This window comes from Etheostoma cragini, chromosome 13 (genome assembly GCF_013103735.1).
Source record: "Etheostoma cragini isolate CJK2018 chromosome 13, CSU_Ecrag_1.0, whole genome shotgun sequence".
In the NCBI taxonomy this organism is placed as follows: domain Eukaryota; kingdom Metazoa; phylum Chordata; class Actinopteri; order Perciformes; family Percidae; genus Etheostoma; species Etheostoma cragini.
The window spans coordinates 14,558,829-14,576,631 of NC_048419.1; the positions used below are offsets into that span (position 1 = coordinate 14,558,829).

General features: G+C 39.5%; 1 protein-coding gene and 1 long non-coding RNA gene across 2 annotated transcripts in view; one reads left to right on the forward strand and one right to left on the reverse strand.

Moving 5' to 3' along the window:
- Nucleotides 1-1,475: 1,475 nt before the first annotated feature.
- trpc4a (transient receptor potential cation channel, subfamily C, member 4a) overlaps nt 1,476-17,803 on the forward strand; it is a 24,790-nt gene continuing 8,462 nt past the window's right edge. The window contains exons 1-6 of the mRNA XM_034889869.1: nt 1,476-2,259; nt 4,902-5,134; nt 6,150-6,368; nt 9,885-10,025; nt 10,625-10,801; nt 11,624-11,824. Of these exons, the coding sequence (XP_034745760.1) occupies nt 4,976-5,134; nt 6,150-6,368; nt 9,885-10,025; nt 10,625-10,801; nt 11,624-11,824 (897 nt within the window). The 5' untranslated portion in view covers nt 1,476-2,259; nt 4,902-4,975. The remainder of the gene's footprint in view (nt 2,260-4,901; nt 5,135-6,149; nt 6,369-9,884; nt 10,026-10,624; nt 10,802-11,623; nt 11,825-17,803) is intronic.
- The window catches only part of LOC117955401, a 14,195-nt gene continuing 9,621 nt past the window's right edge, over nt 13,230-17,803 (reverse strand). Inside the window, exons 2-3 of the long non-coding RNA XR_004659039.1 lie at nt 16,359-16,363; nt 13,230-13,353 (exon numbers count right to left, since the gene is read on the reverse strand). This is a non-coding gene — a long non-coding RNA (uncharacterized LOC117955401). The remainder of the gene's footprint in view (nt 13,354-16,358; nt 16,364-17,803) is intronic.

The window sequence follows — 17,803 nt, forward strand, 5'->3', positions numbered from 1 at the left end:
GAGACAGGCCGCTACAAACAACAATGGCTCCCCAAAGAGGAGCGCTTCTGCCAAATGTGCAAGAGAAACAATGTTGAGACAGAGCTGCACTTCTTGACAGAATGAATCCATTCAACTGCAACCAGTCCGAAGTAAATCTTTCCACAAATTCTAGCCCACTGATACTGCAAACAAGTCAGAGAGGATGGGAGATGTATGCCTATTGTAAACTGTCACTCATACACAGTGGACACGATTTAAGCCTTATTAAGTGCTGCAGACATACAGTTTACCTTATGATATTCAGTTTAAAGGAGTGCAGATGAAACCTGTTGTTTCAGGGGATTTTTTCCAATTTTGAAAAATGCATGTTTTTGAAAAAACATTTTCAATTGCCTTTAGCTGGCTTGTTATTTTCACTGGATCGATACAATTTTGAATGAAAGTAACACTATTATGCTTTTGTGCGAGTTGAAAATGTATTTAATTAAAAGTTAGCGAGATAGATGGTCGTGTTAAGCAATTTCACTGGTTTCCAAGTTGTTCATGACGCTCTACAATCTCCTTTTCTTTTTAATATGTATATGAATGAGTTGTCTTTGATTTTAAATGCATGTGGTACAGGCTGTAGGGTTGGTGATTTACTAATTAATCACCTTATGTATGCAGATGATTTGGTCATCTTTAGCCCATATAGTGCTGGTCTCCAACAGCTTCTAAGGGTATGCACACAGTATGGTGTTGATTTTGATATAAAATACATTGCTAAAAAGAGTAAGATTATGATTATCAGAAGTAGAGAAGACAGACAGGCAACCTTCCCTGACTTCTGTCTGTCTGGCACTGTACTTATGGTGTGCACTGAGATTACATATTTGGGCCATATTATTGCAAATTATCTTTCTGATGATAAGGCTATCTATAGGCAGCGTCGGAAGCTGTATGCTCAAGCGAACATGCTGGGTCGTAAGTTTAGCATGTGCTCTGTACCTGTGAAAATCTCACTTTTTAGAGCGTATTGTACACCTTTGTATACGGCCTTCTTGTGGTGTCGTTATAAGCAAGGCAGCATTAGAAAACTCACAGTGGCTTATAATGACAGCATGAGATGCTGCTGAATGCTCCAAGACGCTCCAGTGCTAGCCATATGTTTGTCAGCGTTGGGGTACCTACTTGCTCAGCTGTTTTACGTAACCTGATGTATAGATTTATGTGTAGCGTATCTGAGTCAGAAAATGACATAATCACTGTCTTGGCTAACCCTGTACGTAGTTCTGTCAGATTCTCCTCCAGATTGTGGAACCATTGGCGGACATGTCTGTATACTAGACACTGAACATTGTGGAAGGCTTTGTTTTGTTTTTTTGTTTTTTTGTATTTTGTATTTTTGTGTTTGTATATGTTCTTATTTTGATATGGATCCCCCTGGGTCTGAAATAAAGTTTATTATTATTATTATTATCATCCGCATTATAACGGCCTGGTTCTTGGATGTCATCTCTCAGACCGGTAAAGCTAAATGGTAGGGCTACACTAGAATTGTGTTACGTTAAGGATAGCATTCATTTGGAGAGGCTGAATGTCTGGCTGTGTTGCTTTTCACATGAGTTTCCCTCTCTTGCAGTGACAGTGCTCAATGCGTCTCCAAGTGCGCACGATCGACCAGTCTGCAGCAGCGCTCCACAGACGGCTCGCCAGGCATCTAGCCGCTCTGCGATTATTCCTGGAGGCGCTGCTTTTCGCTCAATCGTCCGCAACAGGTGGATAAGTCGAGTGGAAAAGATCATTGGTAAAAATATACACCGGGGAAAACAGGACGCGTTTCTGAACCACGAGTAATAAACCGAGGAAACTTCGTTGCCTCTTGTTTTCGTCTCCATGATTAGCGCGGTGAGGTGAATGCGGTTGTTTGTTTTTTTTACCGCCAAGTAAGACCAAATGGAACTCGTGTTGAAAACTAACCCATTTTGGATGTACAGTGGAGCTACTGTCAAGTCTTCAAGAATGAGAGAGGAGACTGCAGATTAGAGTGAAAACCAAGATAAAGACGGACTGGCATAACAAAGGCAGCAACATATTAACAAGCGGGGTCTCCATGCAGATCCACACTGCTGTTTTCACATTTGGGGAAAAGCTAAATGCGAGAAATTGAGGCCAGTTATCTTTTTTTTTTTTAAACCACGGGCATCTGTTTTATTAGTCCTCATGTGGTCTCGGGATTTTTTTCCAAAGGAAGAAAATGAATCTCCATGTCCGAAGTTCCAATGCAGCATCCCAAAGGTTAGTTATCTGCTGCACTTGAAAATGAATTGTTTTGGCCATAAAAGGCTTTTTACGCCACGGAAGTAGAGATACAGTAGGCCTATTTAACTGGTGCCTTTAGGGTCCCTCAGTTTGTAACTCCAGCAGGTACAAACAAGAGTCTTTTATTATCACAACCATTTAATACTTGTAATCCATGCTATTCCCCAGAACCTGGCACAAAGACAAGGAAACATCTCACCTGAGTGTACGCAGGCGCCATTCACTACAAATGGAACAGGAAGTCCAATTGACAGACCTGTTGTCGTTAATTAGACTATTGTCATTGTAAAGACAAGACAGCCTTTTGTAAATGTGCTGCATGGGCTGCAGGAAAGCTCATCATACTGCGTGCTGTATGATCAATGCAACTTTCAGAATAAGGACAAATTCCCTTTCATTACACTTGAGTGGTGCTGCTTTCTATTTCTAAATCCTCAATTCCAGGTCACTAGAAGAAAGGTTCCTCGGCACAAGGCTGTGTAGGAAAAGTCTTAAATTATTGCTCTCTGTCTGTCTGTCTGTCTGTCTGTCTGTCTGTCTGTGTCTCAATTGTAGCACACAAAGATAAGCAGACAAACCACACTAATCCTTGTCTACTGGCGTTTTTATTGTTGGTTCGAAAAAGCCAAATTAGAATGACACATCCGCATTAGAAGCACAGAGTAGAACAAAACGTATACCTGGCTTTGGTGATAGGATCCATATAGTACAGTATGTGGTGTCACCTCATATGAGACATCTGTCAAACAAGCACTAAAACATACGTCTTTATAAACCTTTTCTATCCCTCAGTGGAGCAGTAACTCAGAAAATCACAGCTAAGACACATGAAACCCAAGTCGACTCTTAAGACCATAATTAATAGTGTACTTCCAGAGAAAAGTCTTGTTTTAATAGAGTTAAATCAAATAGTGAAATCATAATTTTTGTTGTCAAAATTTGTTTACCTCTGTTGCTGAAAAATTGGCTATTTTTGTTAAAGGGATGCTACTAATCAACTCCTATATTGGCACTAAGATCTGCTTTTAATGAGTCTTCCTTTCTGTAAGTGCACATTCTCTGCATAGTGCATGATTCTACTCCCTCTTAAGATTAAAGTCAGTCAGTGTTGGTGACTGGAGGGTCCCCGCATGGCCAGTTCAGAGGTATTTTTGAATCAAAGTGAAATTGTGCCACAAAAGGCCATAGCGATTTCAAGCTAATGTCCAGGATCTTGAATGGTGTGTGAAAACCTGTTAACCAGAAGGGCTGTAGGAAAAAGCTCTCAGTGCAGCAAATCTGTCTTTTTATGATGACGTTTTTTTCCTTTATTGGGGGCAAATAAAGAGCACTGTAGAGCATTTCTACAGCAGTAAATAGGCTCCCTAAGTGTAAAAGGACACAGGCAACACAATGAGAAATAAATGTTGCTTATGTTCTCAGGACAACAGTGAATTGCATGATGTTTCTTTGATTTGCACCACTTTGGTGTTTTTAACTTGCATTTCAGCTTAATTCAATTCCTGCTCCTGCAGCATGTTAAGCTGTGGTAACATTCGGGTTGTTAGTTCAAAACCTGAACAATCCCATTGTCGCATGCCCCCTGCTTCAGAAATTTATTTTTTCTAAACCCATTTATTTGTCTCCCTCTCTTACACGCCATGTTTTCTTGTCCTCAATCCCCCTGGTTTTAAATCCTCCAAAGAGCATTAGAAAAACAGCCTATCCCTTTTGTTGTTTACGTATTATGCACAGTGGTTATAGTCAATTTACTACTGATATTGGTTTTGCGGTAGAAGGAGCTCATTATTGCATAGTCGACTCTGTTGGAGATCCAGATACAATAGGTTTACCCATATTCTGTTAATCTTCATTTTACAATCAATGGGTTTACCCCATTTTTAGGATTAGAAAACAGTTTACAAATGCTAATTATTTATTTAATTATAAACTTGATTTCCTCAGCTTCTAGTTATGATTAATATTTTATTATGGCAGTGTACTGTATTTTTAGATCTCACCCCTGACAGATTCCAGAGATCTTGACGGTTCCCTTGTTAGCAGACAATCACTGCACACTGTCACTGTGAAAGCTTGTTTCTGTGAAGCTCCGCAGCCAAAAGTGCTGAAGGCTTAATTTTGCTGTCACCAGGCAACTACTAAGTCAGCTGATGTGGCTCAATTAACATCACTAATGACGGTAACTAAAGCCATTAGTAACTTAAGAATTAAAGATCTTATACCATCCATTTCAGCTGCAACATTGCAGAAGACACCCCTCGAACTTCAAAACAGCATGATGAGTGACAGAAATGTTGTTAGTTCTTGTGTCAATAGGGGCCCTATCTATATAAAAATGATGTTTTAGTAGACTCTTTTTCAGTTTATAAACTTAAAAATGTCTTAAATGCTTTATACGCTCCTCCAGTTGTAGTTATTCTTTAAAGCTATAGGTGATGCTTAGACAAGTAAGTTGTCTTATGAATGGCCAGGAATTACCTGCGTCATATCTCTCTTTATATCCCTCTCACCTCTACTCCAGTCTCTTCCTCTCTTTCCCATCTTTTCTTTCCGCTAAAATGCAATACCAGTGTCAAGTGCCTTCTTCCCGTAACACCTTTTGTTCCTGTCCCCTCTAGTGTGAAGTCCACCAGGAGCTTGGCAGCAGCTGTAGCAGTGTTTGCAGAGTGCTGGTAAACTGAGGCCCAGAGAGATGTCACAGCTGTACTACCGGCGGACTGACAGCTCCTCATACCGAGATCGCATCCCGCTGAGAATTGTGAGGGCTGAGTCGGAGCTGTCGCCTTTGGAGAAAGCCTACCTTGGAGCCGTGGAGAAGGGGGACTACGCTAGTGTCAAACAGGCTCTGGAGGTGTGTGTGTGTGTGTGTGTGTGTGTGTGTGTGTGTGTGCGTGTGCGTGTGTGTAAATTGATTGGTAAATGGATGAATGAATACAGCCACTGAAACTCAGAATAAATGATGGATAGATGGAAATGAAAGCCTTAATCCAATTGGATTGATTTAGAAATAATTACAAGATTTATGGGTAACATACAGAGCCATGATTATATTGTACTCATTTCCAATAACATCTGGGGCCTTTATTTACCTTGACAGGTGTCAGACCATTAGTAAACACAAAATATTGCTAGAAATAATGATGGACTTGTGTCACATAGGAATTCAGTTAACAACACAATGCCATAAGTCATGAAAAAGGGGGGGAAAGCTACCCATACTTTTTTTCTAGTGTGTGAAACTCAATCTAAAAGCCTCATTATTCTTCTAAAACTCTCATGACTAAATGATTTAACATTGCATACCTATAACATTTCTGGACTCTTAATGGGCAGTTAGTAAAAATTGATAAAGATTGATGCAGCGAAACCAAATACATAATCTTGTTATTCTTCTTATTTCTTCTTCCATGTCAAAACCTGTTTCCTAACGCCCACAATGCAACTTGACCGCCGACAGTTCATTCAGAGTTTAAGGTGTGTAGTAGCAGCTAAAATAGCCTCGAGCTATTAGCCTCAAGCAGAGATCAGCATTGACTTTAAAAATATAGAGACGTAAAGTATTCACTTCTTTCTAACTTCACACATCCAGATTTTTTCATTCTCAAGCTTGTAGTCTCCAGCCCCAGACAACATTACTTGGCAATGTATTGAGATGTGGCACAGTTCCCACCGAGTAAAACTCTGTAGACTTTAAGTAACTCTGTTAGATCTTTAAGGTGTGAGAAGTTTATATTTATGTTAAAAATCAATGTGTATTCTGTGTCATTGGCTATTTTCCCTTTTAATCAATGATAATCTTTTGACCCAAGACCCAGGGTGGCTCTTGAAACAAACCCTGATTTTCACTCACAACCTTATTTTGCCAGGAGGCAGAGATCTACTTCAAAATCAACATCAACTGTATCGACCCACTCGGTCGCACTGCTCTGCTGATTGCTATTGAAAATGAGAACCTGGAAATCGTCGAACTCTTGCTGAGCTTCAGCGTCTACGTCGGCGATGCCTTGTTGCACGCGATCCGCAAAGAAGTGGTAGGAGCTGTGGAGCTGCTGCTAAATCACAAGAGGCCTAGTGGGGGCATGCAGGTAAGGAGGGGACTGAGAGGGATGGAAGGGGTTTACATCTAAGAGTATTTTTTTCATGGGGTAGGAGTGTATAAGTTTTTCTGCATGCAGTTGCTTGGAGCATCAAAACTAATTGACAACTGCAAAAACTAACAGCTCAAAAAGCTGTATTTACAAGACCTGAATGTATGAGAGTATGAGAAAATATGATGTGTTTTGGATCCAAAGTTACAAGATATTATTCTTTTTTAGTCTTGTAGTGATTCAGATTAACACTGCTGTCCATTAACAAACCCCTCGTTCCAGAAAAGTGCCCGGCCCGTTTAGAGGTTTAACTGCTGTAATCAAAAGCAGAATACAATCTAATTAATTTCAGATTTCCCTTAATTTCCTTTTGCACTGATTGCTCTCCACTTAACAAGTGTTTTCCTTTTACTTGTTTTTGCCACATGTGTGGGGTACACACTGGAACACATACACACGCACATACAAACACACACACACACACACACACACACACACACACACACACACTCGCTTCCCATGCTCTCTTCCTCTCATCTCCCTATCAAACCACAAAGGAACAGGTGTTCTTGTGTTCATCAATCAACTGAGGAGGGGTTATTGCTGTGCATGTTGTGTCCTGTTAGAAGCTGTGTATTTGTATTTTATATAATGAAGGGAAACAGTGAAAAAAGGAAAAATGAACGCAAAAGGAAGCATGTTGGTAAAAAGAGCACAAGAGACGCTTGTTGTTAAATGCAGGTTGGAGGAAATGAAATACAGAGGCCAAAAATATTCAGTCCAAACCTCTCAGCTGTGACATCTATCAGCTGCAACATTTCCCTTTTACCCTAATGTCTTTGTAAGATAGTGCTTCTTCCCATCGTGTGAGTAGGTTGTGTAAATAGATCACTCTAGAGCTACCACATTTCCCCAAGAGAAGCTCATTGATTATATTAAAAGGCTGTCTGGGGAAAGTGCATCCTATCTGTTACCAGTGTCTTCTCTGAGATTTATTAATAAGAAGATTCAGTTTGTGCTGGAATTGGGTCTATTCGTCTTTCTATTTTCCCAGTTTTCTAACTGATGTGTTTGTAATAATCTCTGTAATAATAGGGTAATGATGTATTTGTTATTTTTGCTGAGGAGCACACTGGATATCAGTGTTTTAATCAGCGTTGTGTATTATCCTCTAATGTATGAGTAAGAATCGATAGAAGGTAGGGCCGGGAAATGTGGAGTGTCACAATATTTTTGAACAAATACCTTGATATCGATACCGCAACAACATTGTGGTATTGACTATTGGTGCTTTCACAAAATATTTACACAATGAGCTTTTTGATAAATAATCATCAGTAACGTGGATATAATAACTAAGTGGGTAACAGTCATTCAGGGTAAATTCAGATAATGAGACTTTACTGTAATGCAGCATTTAAAACCAGGAAAAGACAACACTTATGCTGTATTACCATCCAAAGTCTAAGACAATATATTGTCTCATATCACAATATCGATTTAATATTGAAATATTTCCCTGCTCTAATAGGAGGCGCAAACACTGGAGCTCACAGTGTTTCTCGATTAGATGGGCTTTTGGGGTTCTTCTGTGTTGTTTTTTTATATTGTGTGAGTCTAATCACATTTTTTCACACATTTGATTTTTGGGTTACTGTGCAACCTACATATGTGCACATGAAGATAGTTAGATAAGGAAATCCCTCTTCCCCCTACATATAACACAGTAAGCAGAATCATGCCTGCTTGCATCCACAAGATGGAGCTTATTTTCATCACATCACATCTTTTTTATACCAGCTTTCTCTCAACATTTGTGGGGAGGCCCAAAAAGGAGCACATTAAAATCAAAAGACACCCTGTGCATTTGCATATGCTAATTTCATGTAGTGTGCTGACGGTGGACGCCTCACTCTAACATGAGTAATAAATATGCATTACAGGGACAAGTAGGCTATAATTTTGTTTCTTTTCTTCACTATTATTATAACTTCACATCCAGCAGCCTGCACTCCTCTTGCTCCATGCTTAGGCACAGGCTAAGGCTGTGTTGTGGATTATTTGATGTCCCTCCTCCTCCCACATGGAGAACAGCGTACACAGCTTATTACATCATCCTCCTCCTGCGAAATATGACTACTTTGAGACATGGATCTGTGCCACTTTTTGGAGTTGCTGCTGCCCTGTGATTGCTCTGAGAGAAAACTACACAAGTTATTAGTGTCCACATGTAAAATGACTTTTTGGTGCAATATGGATGGTGAAGTCCTTTTTAGAAATTAAACCAATCGCCTGGATAACAAATTTTTATACAATTTTGTATAGACGTGCAGAGTCCCCAGAAAATTGATAATGATTTTGTTCATTCCTTGACTTTTATTTTAGCGTCACCAACAGGTTGACATATATGACTTTAAATGCAATATCTTTACATACTGCCGAAATGCCATAGAACTTAATGACTTAAGGACTTTGGTGATCCTCTTGCTTTTTATCTATTGTCACCAGCAGGTCAAAGTTTTGCCTTTTTCAGTGAAACAGTTTGGAAGAGCTGTGTGGTGTTCTAAATGTCAAATTTAAATATTTAGGTTCATTTATCTTACTAATTTGTTCAAATGGACACAACGGCTGAAAGAACACATTATGTATTGTTGTAGACACAGAACATTAAAGTTTTTCAACTTATATAACTGTTAGCTTTACAGCTGTTAGACTTCCCTGATTGTGTAGTGACAGTATAGAAAGGGCCTTCTCCTTTAACATACTAAACTCTCTAGAATCATGTCTTTAACACTAGTCTCTCTCACACTTACCTAGATCTGCTTATTACCATCCGTCCTCTGTCTGCATCAAGTTGCAATTAGTTCCTAACCTAGCAGTGTTTATCCTCCCCTCTTCTCTCCTCCATCACAACAGAAGCAGATAATAGGTCTAAAATTAAAAGAAGGGAAAAGGTCCAGCTTACTCTTCTGCAGCCCGCAGCCATGTACACCCTCGTAATGACATGGGAATAGCTTAAAGGCTTAGCTGGAATGTGTGATAAGAGGTATAGGTGGAATGAGTTTTTTTGTAAACATTATGATTTCCTGTGAAATGTGTGAAATACTGATGCTTGTTTTTTAAATCACACTATGGCCTATTCCTTTTACAGTGGTCTTGATATGAATGACATTTTGTATGCGACTCATACCAAGGGCAATACTTCTTGCTGCTGCCAAAAGCTCTGATAGCATTTTCTTGGTTCCGTTTGCTTATTCCATTTATCTTCAATGTTAAGCCCATAGCACCATACTCTGGTGAACAGAATATCGTTCAGGCTGTTTAACCAAACCAATTACTTCCACTGTGCACTGAGCATGTCAGTTAAACCTGACAGAAGAAAACAAGACTTTGGTCTTCAAATGTATAATAGATCACATAAGAACCAACGCAAAGTGCTGCTTCAAGAGTTTCATTCCATACGTCCCATGTATGTGTGATTAAAGCCTTTATTCTCTCCTCTACTGTTGAAAGGTTCCTCCTATCTTATTGGACAAGCAGTTCTCTGACTTCACCCCTGACATCACTCCCATCATCCTTGCTGCACACACCAACAACTATGAAATTATCAAGCTTCTGGTACAGAAAGGCGTGTCTATGCCGCAGCCACATGAGGTGGGTAAACCATTTGTATTGTCTGTTGTTATCAGTGTAAAAACCCATCATCTCCAAAATGTCAAGAAGTGTTTTAGGAACCAACTAAACTATTGTGTGCAGACAGATTAAATTTTACTTTTGACATTATATCCAGTGGGGTTTTAAAAGTGTTTTGTCAGTCAATAAACATGATCCATATATAATCCAGATGATACAGAAGACACACAACTGTTTTTTTCCGAAGCTTTTACTGTCAAGGACAAAAACTCATTGATTCGGCCTTTAACATCTAAATAACATATTCAGCTATGACAGTACTTAGTTGACATAATGTTTACAGTCTTTGCATTGCAGCACCGAAGTATGATGGACTCAAAACTAGGACATCTCTTTTTTTCCAAGATTATTTTTGTGGGCTTTTCTGCCTTTAATGGACAAGACAACTAAATAAGAAAGGGGGAAGACACGCAGGAAATCGTCACAAGTCGGACTCAAACCCTTGACCCCTGCATCAAGGCATAAACCTCTCAGTACATGAGCGTCTGCTCTACTAACTGAGCCAACCCAGCCACGGAAAGCCTCATTAAAATGTGTTCATGCTTTGTTTGATGATGCAGGTCCGCTGTAACTGTGTGGAGTGTGTGTCTAGTTCAGACGTGGACAGCCTGCGGCACTCGCGCTCTCGCCTCAACATCTACAAAGCGCTGTCCAGTCCCTCTCTAATTGCGCTCTCCAGTGAGGACCCCTTCCTCACTGCGTTCAGGCTCAGCTGGGAGCTGCAGGAGCTTAGCAAGGTGAGGAACATCCTTTGGTAGGATTTGATTAGCTCTGTGTTGCATTAATTAACTTCTATTTGCCCTTTCACAACCCAATTATAGGACATCTAATGGCCTGTCAATTTATTATCCCGGCATTAATATCAATTGCTTTTTGCAAATGTAATTTTTTTTTTTTTTTAAATACATGAAAAAGGTCAGCTATCAAAACTCACAAAAGTATACACAAACTGGATCCTTGCCTGCCAAAGTTCATTATATTTCTAGATTAAATGTTATAAAATTCGAAGTTCATTTTTTTTTTAGTAAAGCTAAATGGCTAATAAATATAAGATATTATACATATTACCACCACTATTATGTTCTGCACAACAGTCAGTGTGCAATTTTGTTGGCTAGTGGCAGTCTCTGCATGCAATATGAGCATGTCAATGCAGAGTGATGAAACAGTCTGTGGCTGTGTACTTTATGTATGTGTGTATGAATGTACTGTATGTTTGCATGTAGTTGATTTTGTTGAGAGGCAAGGTCTGATTTAGAAACACCCCTTTCAAGACATAACCTGGTGCGTAGCACAACATTCTGGGCCCTCTAGAAAGGCTTTCTCCATGGGCCTCTCCCAGCATCCACAGTTATTTATACTAGCATAAGTTTGGGCCGTCCTCACATGAGTGTCCTGGGTACTCACTCCCATTTCCAAACCCAGTCTGACACCCCTGGACATACCTCATGTACTTTGAGATTGTCCTTAATTTATACTGATTTAAATTTCCGCCACCAGGTTCTTGCAAGTCTCTTGATGTTTAGCGGTATCTGTGTTCTGTAAACACTCTTCCTAAGGTGGAGAACGAGTTCAAATCCGAGTATGAGGAGCTGTCTCAGCAGTGTAAACAGTTTGCCAAGGACCTCTTGGACCAGACAAGAAGCTCCAGAGAGCTCGAGATGATCCTCAACTACAGAGACGACACCAACTTATTGGAGGAGGAGGGCAACAACGACCTGGCAAGACTCAAACTAGCTATCAAGTACCACCAGAAAGAGGTATGCATGTTACATAATATTACTGCATAGGTACAGTACAAACCTGTGATTAAAGACTAATTTGTAGCACTCTGACTGGTTCTGCTGCAGTACTGCAAAGAAATACGGGATTATCATCCTCTTGGCCATCAACAAAATTATCTCACACACTCTACCTCTAGGTTAAGTGCACCACCTCCCCCCTCTTGCTATGAGTATTTAAATCTGACTGTAATATCCCAGTTTTGGCCTTTAAAAGTGTGCAGTAAATCAACTCTTTTTCAGCCTTTGTCCTTGGTTCTCCTCTAGTGTTCCTTTTCCTGTCCAGTATTGTTTGCTACTTCCCCTACTGTACAGCTTGTTGTTAGATGTCAATGTCACATGCCCCAGGCAACATTTGCTACATGCCAATCCTGTAGTTTTTGGTGCACCAAGCCAATGTCTTCTCACAGGTGTCACTGCCAGAACTTAAAAACTGGTAGGAGGATTTTGAATCTTTTTTTGATGGTGTCAGATGCTGGTTTGGATAGGATCACACAGATGACACAGGCACAATTTGAAAATCTATTACCAAAGCATTACATCTGCAAGGTAATACTTGATTCCATGTTAAGATTATTACTGCAGCTGCAGATTGAAGATGCTTACTACGTCAAATGGAACGTCAATAGCACTTTAAATAACACGCCAAATCACACGTCATATAAGACGTTAATAGCTACTCAAAATGGCGTTTTCCATTCAAGACACATCAGTTATGTTAAATTATGTTAAAACTAGTGTGTATATTGAACCGTTTTATTCATACAACTCTGTTGGACCTGAATTGCATTTTAAACACATTCTGAGGGAAATGGTTCAGACCTCCACAGCAACATACCTTTCAGTCCACCAATTTCTCGCTATCGTTTCAATAGTATGATAAACATTCACGGAAGGCTTTTATCATGTGGATGCCATAACATCAGTCATTACCAGAATTCCTCATGGGGTAGGCAGAAACTACGGACTATAGCTTTCAACGGGAGTGGTTGCTATATAAAACGTCAGTATGGCTAATAGAGAGTCCCTCTAAATTTCACTGCGTTTTCCCTTTTACTCATGAGTAATACAACACATGTTTTAGAGTTCATATACATACCAACTCATTTATAATTAGTTGGTTATGGCTTTAAACACTTAACAATTATTTACTTTTACTGCATATTTCCCTGTTAAAAGCGTAGTGCTGTGGTTGAATAATTTATTATTATTTTTTTTTTTCAAAGCTTTATTTATTTAGGGAAGGTTCACTGAGAAGAAGCCTCTCTTTTGAAGGAACACCCTGATCACATTCACACAGTTGCACACATTCATACTGGAAGCTACCCAGAACAACCACTGTCTGATCTGCTGGCCACGGAGCAGCTCCACTGGAGCGGTAGGAGGTTAAGGGCATCTTGCTCAAGGGCACCTCAGTGGTGTTAATGAGGGAGGGACAAGCGCTGCTCTTTCACTCTTCTCCACCCAGATTTGATCCTGTCGGTCTTGGGATTGAACCGACGACCTCCCTTATTAAAAATCCTATCACTGGTGCCTGACCTATGATTTTCTGTGTTTAATGGATTATGCGCAAAGCTCGGTTATAGCAAGTTATGGGATGGTTGATTGGTTCCTCAGGCAACGAGACAGGGGTTAAATAAATAATACACAGCAGAAAGGTTCTGCTGAATATAAAGGTGAAGAAAAATGATGAGAAAGCAGACACATTATTCCCAGGAGCAACTTATAATTCATTCAGCTGTCTTTTGCTTGGAACTCTGCCTGGCTAACAGAGCAGACGCACTTTTGGTGTCTCGATTAATGACTCTGCGGTTTCCTCGTTCATCCATCCAGTTGTTGGAAAATTGGGTGTAGTGCAAGTACACAGGTGGACATGATGATACAAAGTTCTTTGTCTTACCCAACCTTTTCTGTTGTTGGAAGTAAATCTCTCATTTCAAACTGTAAACAATAATCCCCTCCTGCTGCATCTGTTCCATTCAACACACCCTCTCCATGGGGTGTTTTAATTATTCAGGAGATGTCCCAACATGCCCTTCTCTTGCATCCTGTCTTTAATACCCTTCGATCGCACCAGGACTTTGATGGAGGACAGTGTCTCATGATGTGGGGAACAATCCACCCAGCTGCCCTTTTTAAATGATAAACATCCTGGCTATCATGACTGGTTAGCAGTTTTTTGAGGAATTGTGTGTGTGTGTGTGTGTGTGTGTGTGTGTGTGTGTGTGTGTGTGTGTGTGTGTGTGTGTGTGTGTGTGTGTGTGTGTGTGTGTGTGTGTGTGTGTGTGTGTGTGTGTGTGTGTGTAAAAATCAATACAGCATAGTATCGCTATATTGTTAGTGGCAATACTGTATCGATACACAGATGCCAAGTATCAATCTACTAAAATGTGTTGTCTGCTCGACAATCTCATTTTGCAGCAATAAAATTGAAGTAAGGGTTATGAACACAGAGAAATTTATCTTTTTAGATAAAACCGATGTCCTTTACAGTTAGTGGAGTGAATATAACAGTCCTGCAAATAAAGCTGTGTGAAACTGGATTTCATATAAATCCATCAACACAAGCAAATAGTCTATTAACCATAATAACTTGTGGGATTTTTCAGACATTAGCTTGACAAAAACAGCTTTATGTTTACATAAACACAAATCTGTTTATGTAAACAGTTCATTAAGTCAAAGAAATGCGAAATGCTGCTGAAATGAGAATTTGCAGTGGAAATTGTTTAGATCTGTCAATATGAAAATGTTTTCTGCTGCAGTCTCCTGCAAAGGTAAAATGAAGTGCACAGACTAAATGTACAAACAGACAGAGGTATTTAATGGAATTTAAATTAAAGTGATGTGGCAGATGATCTAAAAGTCAGGCATGGTTCTGGCCCATGCCAGGCATCAATGGTTAAGTGAACGCTAAGTTGGAGTGGAAAGGCTTTGCAGAGATCAGGTATTATCGTCAGGGCATTTTGTCTGTGGTGTGATCACCACTCATGTCTTTCAGCGATTTTTCAGACAAACACTCAAGCTCTTATAATTGAAATGACACAGCGTGAATGTGTGAATTTATTTTTTTTTTAGTACTGGCTGTGAGTGTTGCAGTGAGTCACCAGGTGTATGTTTTTGCCCCTTAACTGAACAAACTGAAGGGTGTTTCTCCTCCTAACCCTATTGTATGCATTTTTTTATTTGTCCTTGCATCTGTGTGTGTTTTTTGGCTTTACTGCTGCTGTGCTCCCGGGGTTTAAAAACACAATTTATAATGGCATGCAGAAAAAATCTCCTCAGGCTTCTGGTTTAAAGAGCTGAGCCAACAGAGCAGTCTGTGCTTTGATGCAGCGAGAGGTCAAATGAGATAAATATGATCAGTAGCCCATACACAATAAAGTGCAGATTATCCCCTCTGTCTCCCTGAGAGTTTTTAAGTCTCATTTGTACTGATTGATTGTACTTAAAATGTAGGCGAGTACATTGGAAATGTAGTTTGACGTTGCCCCCTTGTGATATCTCAAAAAAACTGCAATTCAGTATTGTTTTTCAAGATATTTTAATGCCTCCGTTAAATAGAGATAAAATTACATAAGTGGAATGTATTGAAGGAATATTAGCAATCACTTGTTTCAGCAATTTATTGGTGCGTCGGATGGTCTGGCTAGTCCACACAGCATTCCGGGATGGGAGAAAAAGGTGCTCTGGTTTATTTGCATTTCCTTAAACCAATCACAATCGTCGCTAAGCTCTAGACGGAGCCATTGCAAAGGAACTTGTTTTGGGCCAACGTGTACGTTCAAAAGTGATTTTAGTTGTGCAGCAGAAAACTCAGATTGTACAGCTAGTCTAGCTAGCTGTCTGCAGAGATCTGAGGAGCAGTTAATCATAGTCCTCATAAATCCACCGGAGTAAATTTCCAACACAAAGAAAGCGGAAGGAAACGACATGTATCTGGGCAGGATTTCCTGCCGTACCGAAGCAACCCCCGAAGTGGAATGTTAAAGATATAGACTAATATCAAAGGGGAGAAACAGTGTGATCATCAGTGTCGATTCAGAAATTATCAGGAAATTCACTTACGTAATGAAGAGGTAACAACCGAGTGGATAACTGATGACTACACTCTACAGGTGTATTTGTACATGCAAGCAATGTCAAAATAACTACACACAAAAACCTAGGAATCAACACTTTGCAAAGTCTCACACAATCAGAATGGATCAGAACCCTTTCCATGTGAGTGTCCATGCAAGAAAAGAACCGTAAACATGTATAAACCAATGGTTTTTCAAGAAAGAGAAAATGGAGCAAGTTTTTCGTTAAGCCTTCTTTGTTTTTCAACTCTTGTTAAAGCAAAAAGCAGTGAAAACATAGCTAGCTGTAAGTTGTGTGCTTGCCCGTGTCTGTGAAAGCATAGTAGAAGAGATTCAGCAGACCTTTGGTGTTAGTAAAGCTGCCGGGGAACCTGTCTTCACAGAGCTAAAAGCACCCTCACTTATCCACTCACACACTGATACTGTAAGACCTGTCCTGGCTCTTTTTGACAGTTGACACTGCAGAGAGACTGGAAAGGTTATAGAGAGACACTTCTGACCAGGATGGATTCTGTTTGAGTTATGTGAACAAGCCACCTCAGGCAAATAAGACAATTCACAATTGCAGAGTTTTTTTTAAGTGATTGTGACAGGCAAAAGGCAGGGTGAAATAATAGAGGTGTTTGACATGTTTGGACTTTTTTTCCCCCCAAGAGAAGGGACTAGGACGAGAGTTTGGAAAGGAACATAGCTTTGTATAATGAATAGAAAGTAGTTGAGGGGACTCCGGGTGGGAATTCAAAATAGACAGAAGCAAAAATAAAGAAAATGAACAAAGCATAAACCAATAATAATGTGTCAGTTTCTATTGCCATGGAGCCAAATGTATGAGAAGGTACTATAATTGCTTAGTTTTTTTTTTTTACTCATTCTAATCCCCAGTAACAAAAAGAGAACCACTTTGCCTTTTTTAAAACAAAATAACAAAACCTCTTAAGATAGATTTCCCATGTAAAATAGATGATCTCATGGAGATTATATTATTAATGCAGTTTAAGACAAATATTGGCATGGATACATTTCCTAATTGTTATGCTAATTATATTAATTTCTGGCTTCATTTGCATCCCTTTCAGAATGTAATACATAGTGCCGGTTAAGGCAAGGTATTAGACAGCTCAAGTACCTCTTGTTTACTGTCATTAATCAGGAATAATATAAAGCAATACAATCAATCAATCAAAATGTATTTATAAAGCACTTTACAGCAACCAGCAGGTGTTGAAAGTGCGTTACATCAGAAACCAAGAGTAAAAATCATTAAATAAAAAGAGTGAACATAGAACCGTAAAATCAGAAAAGTTAACAAAGAAACAGAAGAATAAAATTGTCACACCACTGCCACGTATTAAAAGCCAGACTAAACAGATACGTTTTGAGTTTGGACCAAAAAAGAGATACAACTGTAATAGTGTGACTATCAGGGGGTTACTTTTTCCAGAGTCTCAGGGCAGCAACTGCAAAAGCCTGATCACCCCACCGTTTATATGGAGATGGACGTCTGATTCAGAACAACACAGAGAGCATTACAGTAGTCCAACCTTGAACTAATAAAAGCATGAACGGCCGTTTCTTTCCAGCAGACAAAGCTGGAAAAAGCTCATTCTAACAACATTACTGATCTGCTTGTCAAATTTTATGCTGCAATCAAAAGTAACCCCAAAGTTGGACCATTTTGCATGCCTGAAGTACTGAAAATAATACACTTGGTTTTATCTTCATTCAAATTACGAAAGTTTTCTGAAAGCCACAACTTAGCAGGGAGTTTAGTGTGACACTGTCATTTGCTTTCATTGGCAAATACAAACCCGATTCCAAAAAAGTTGGGACACTGTACAAATTGTGAGTAAAAAAGGAATGGAATAATTTAGAAATC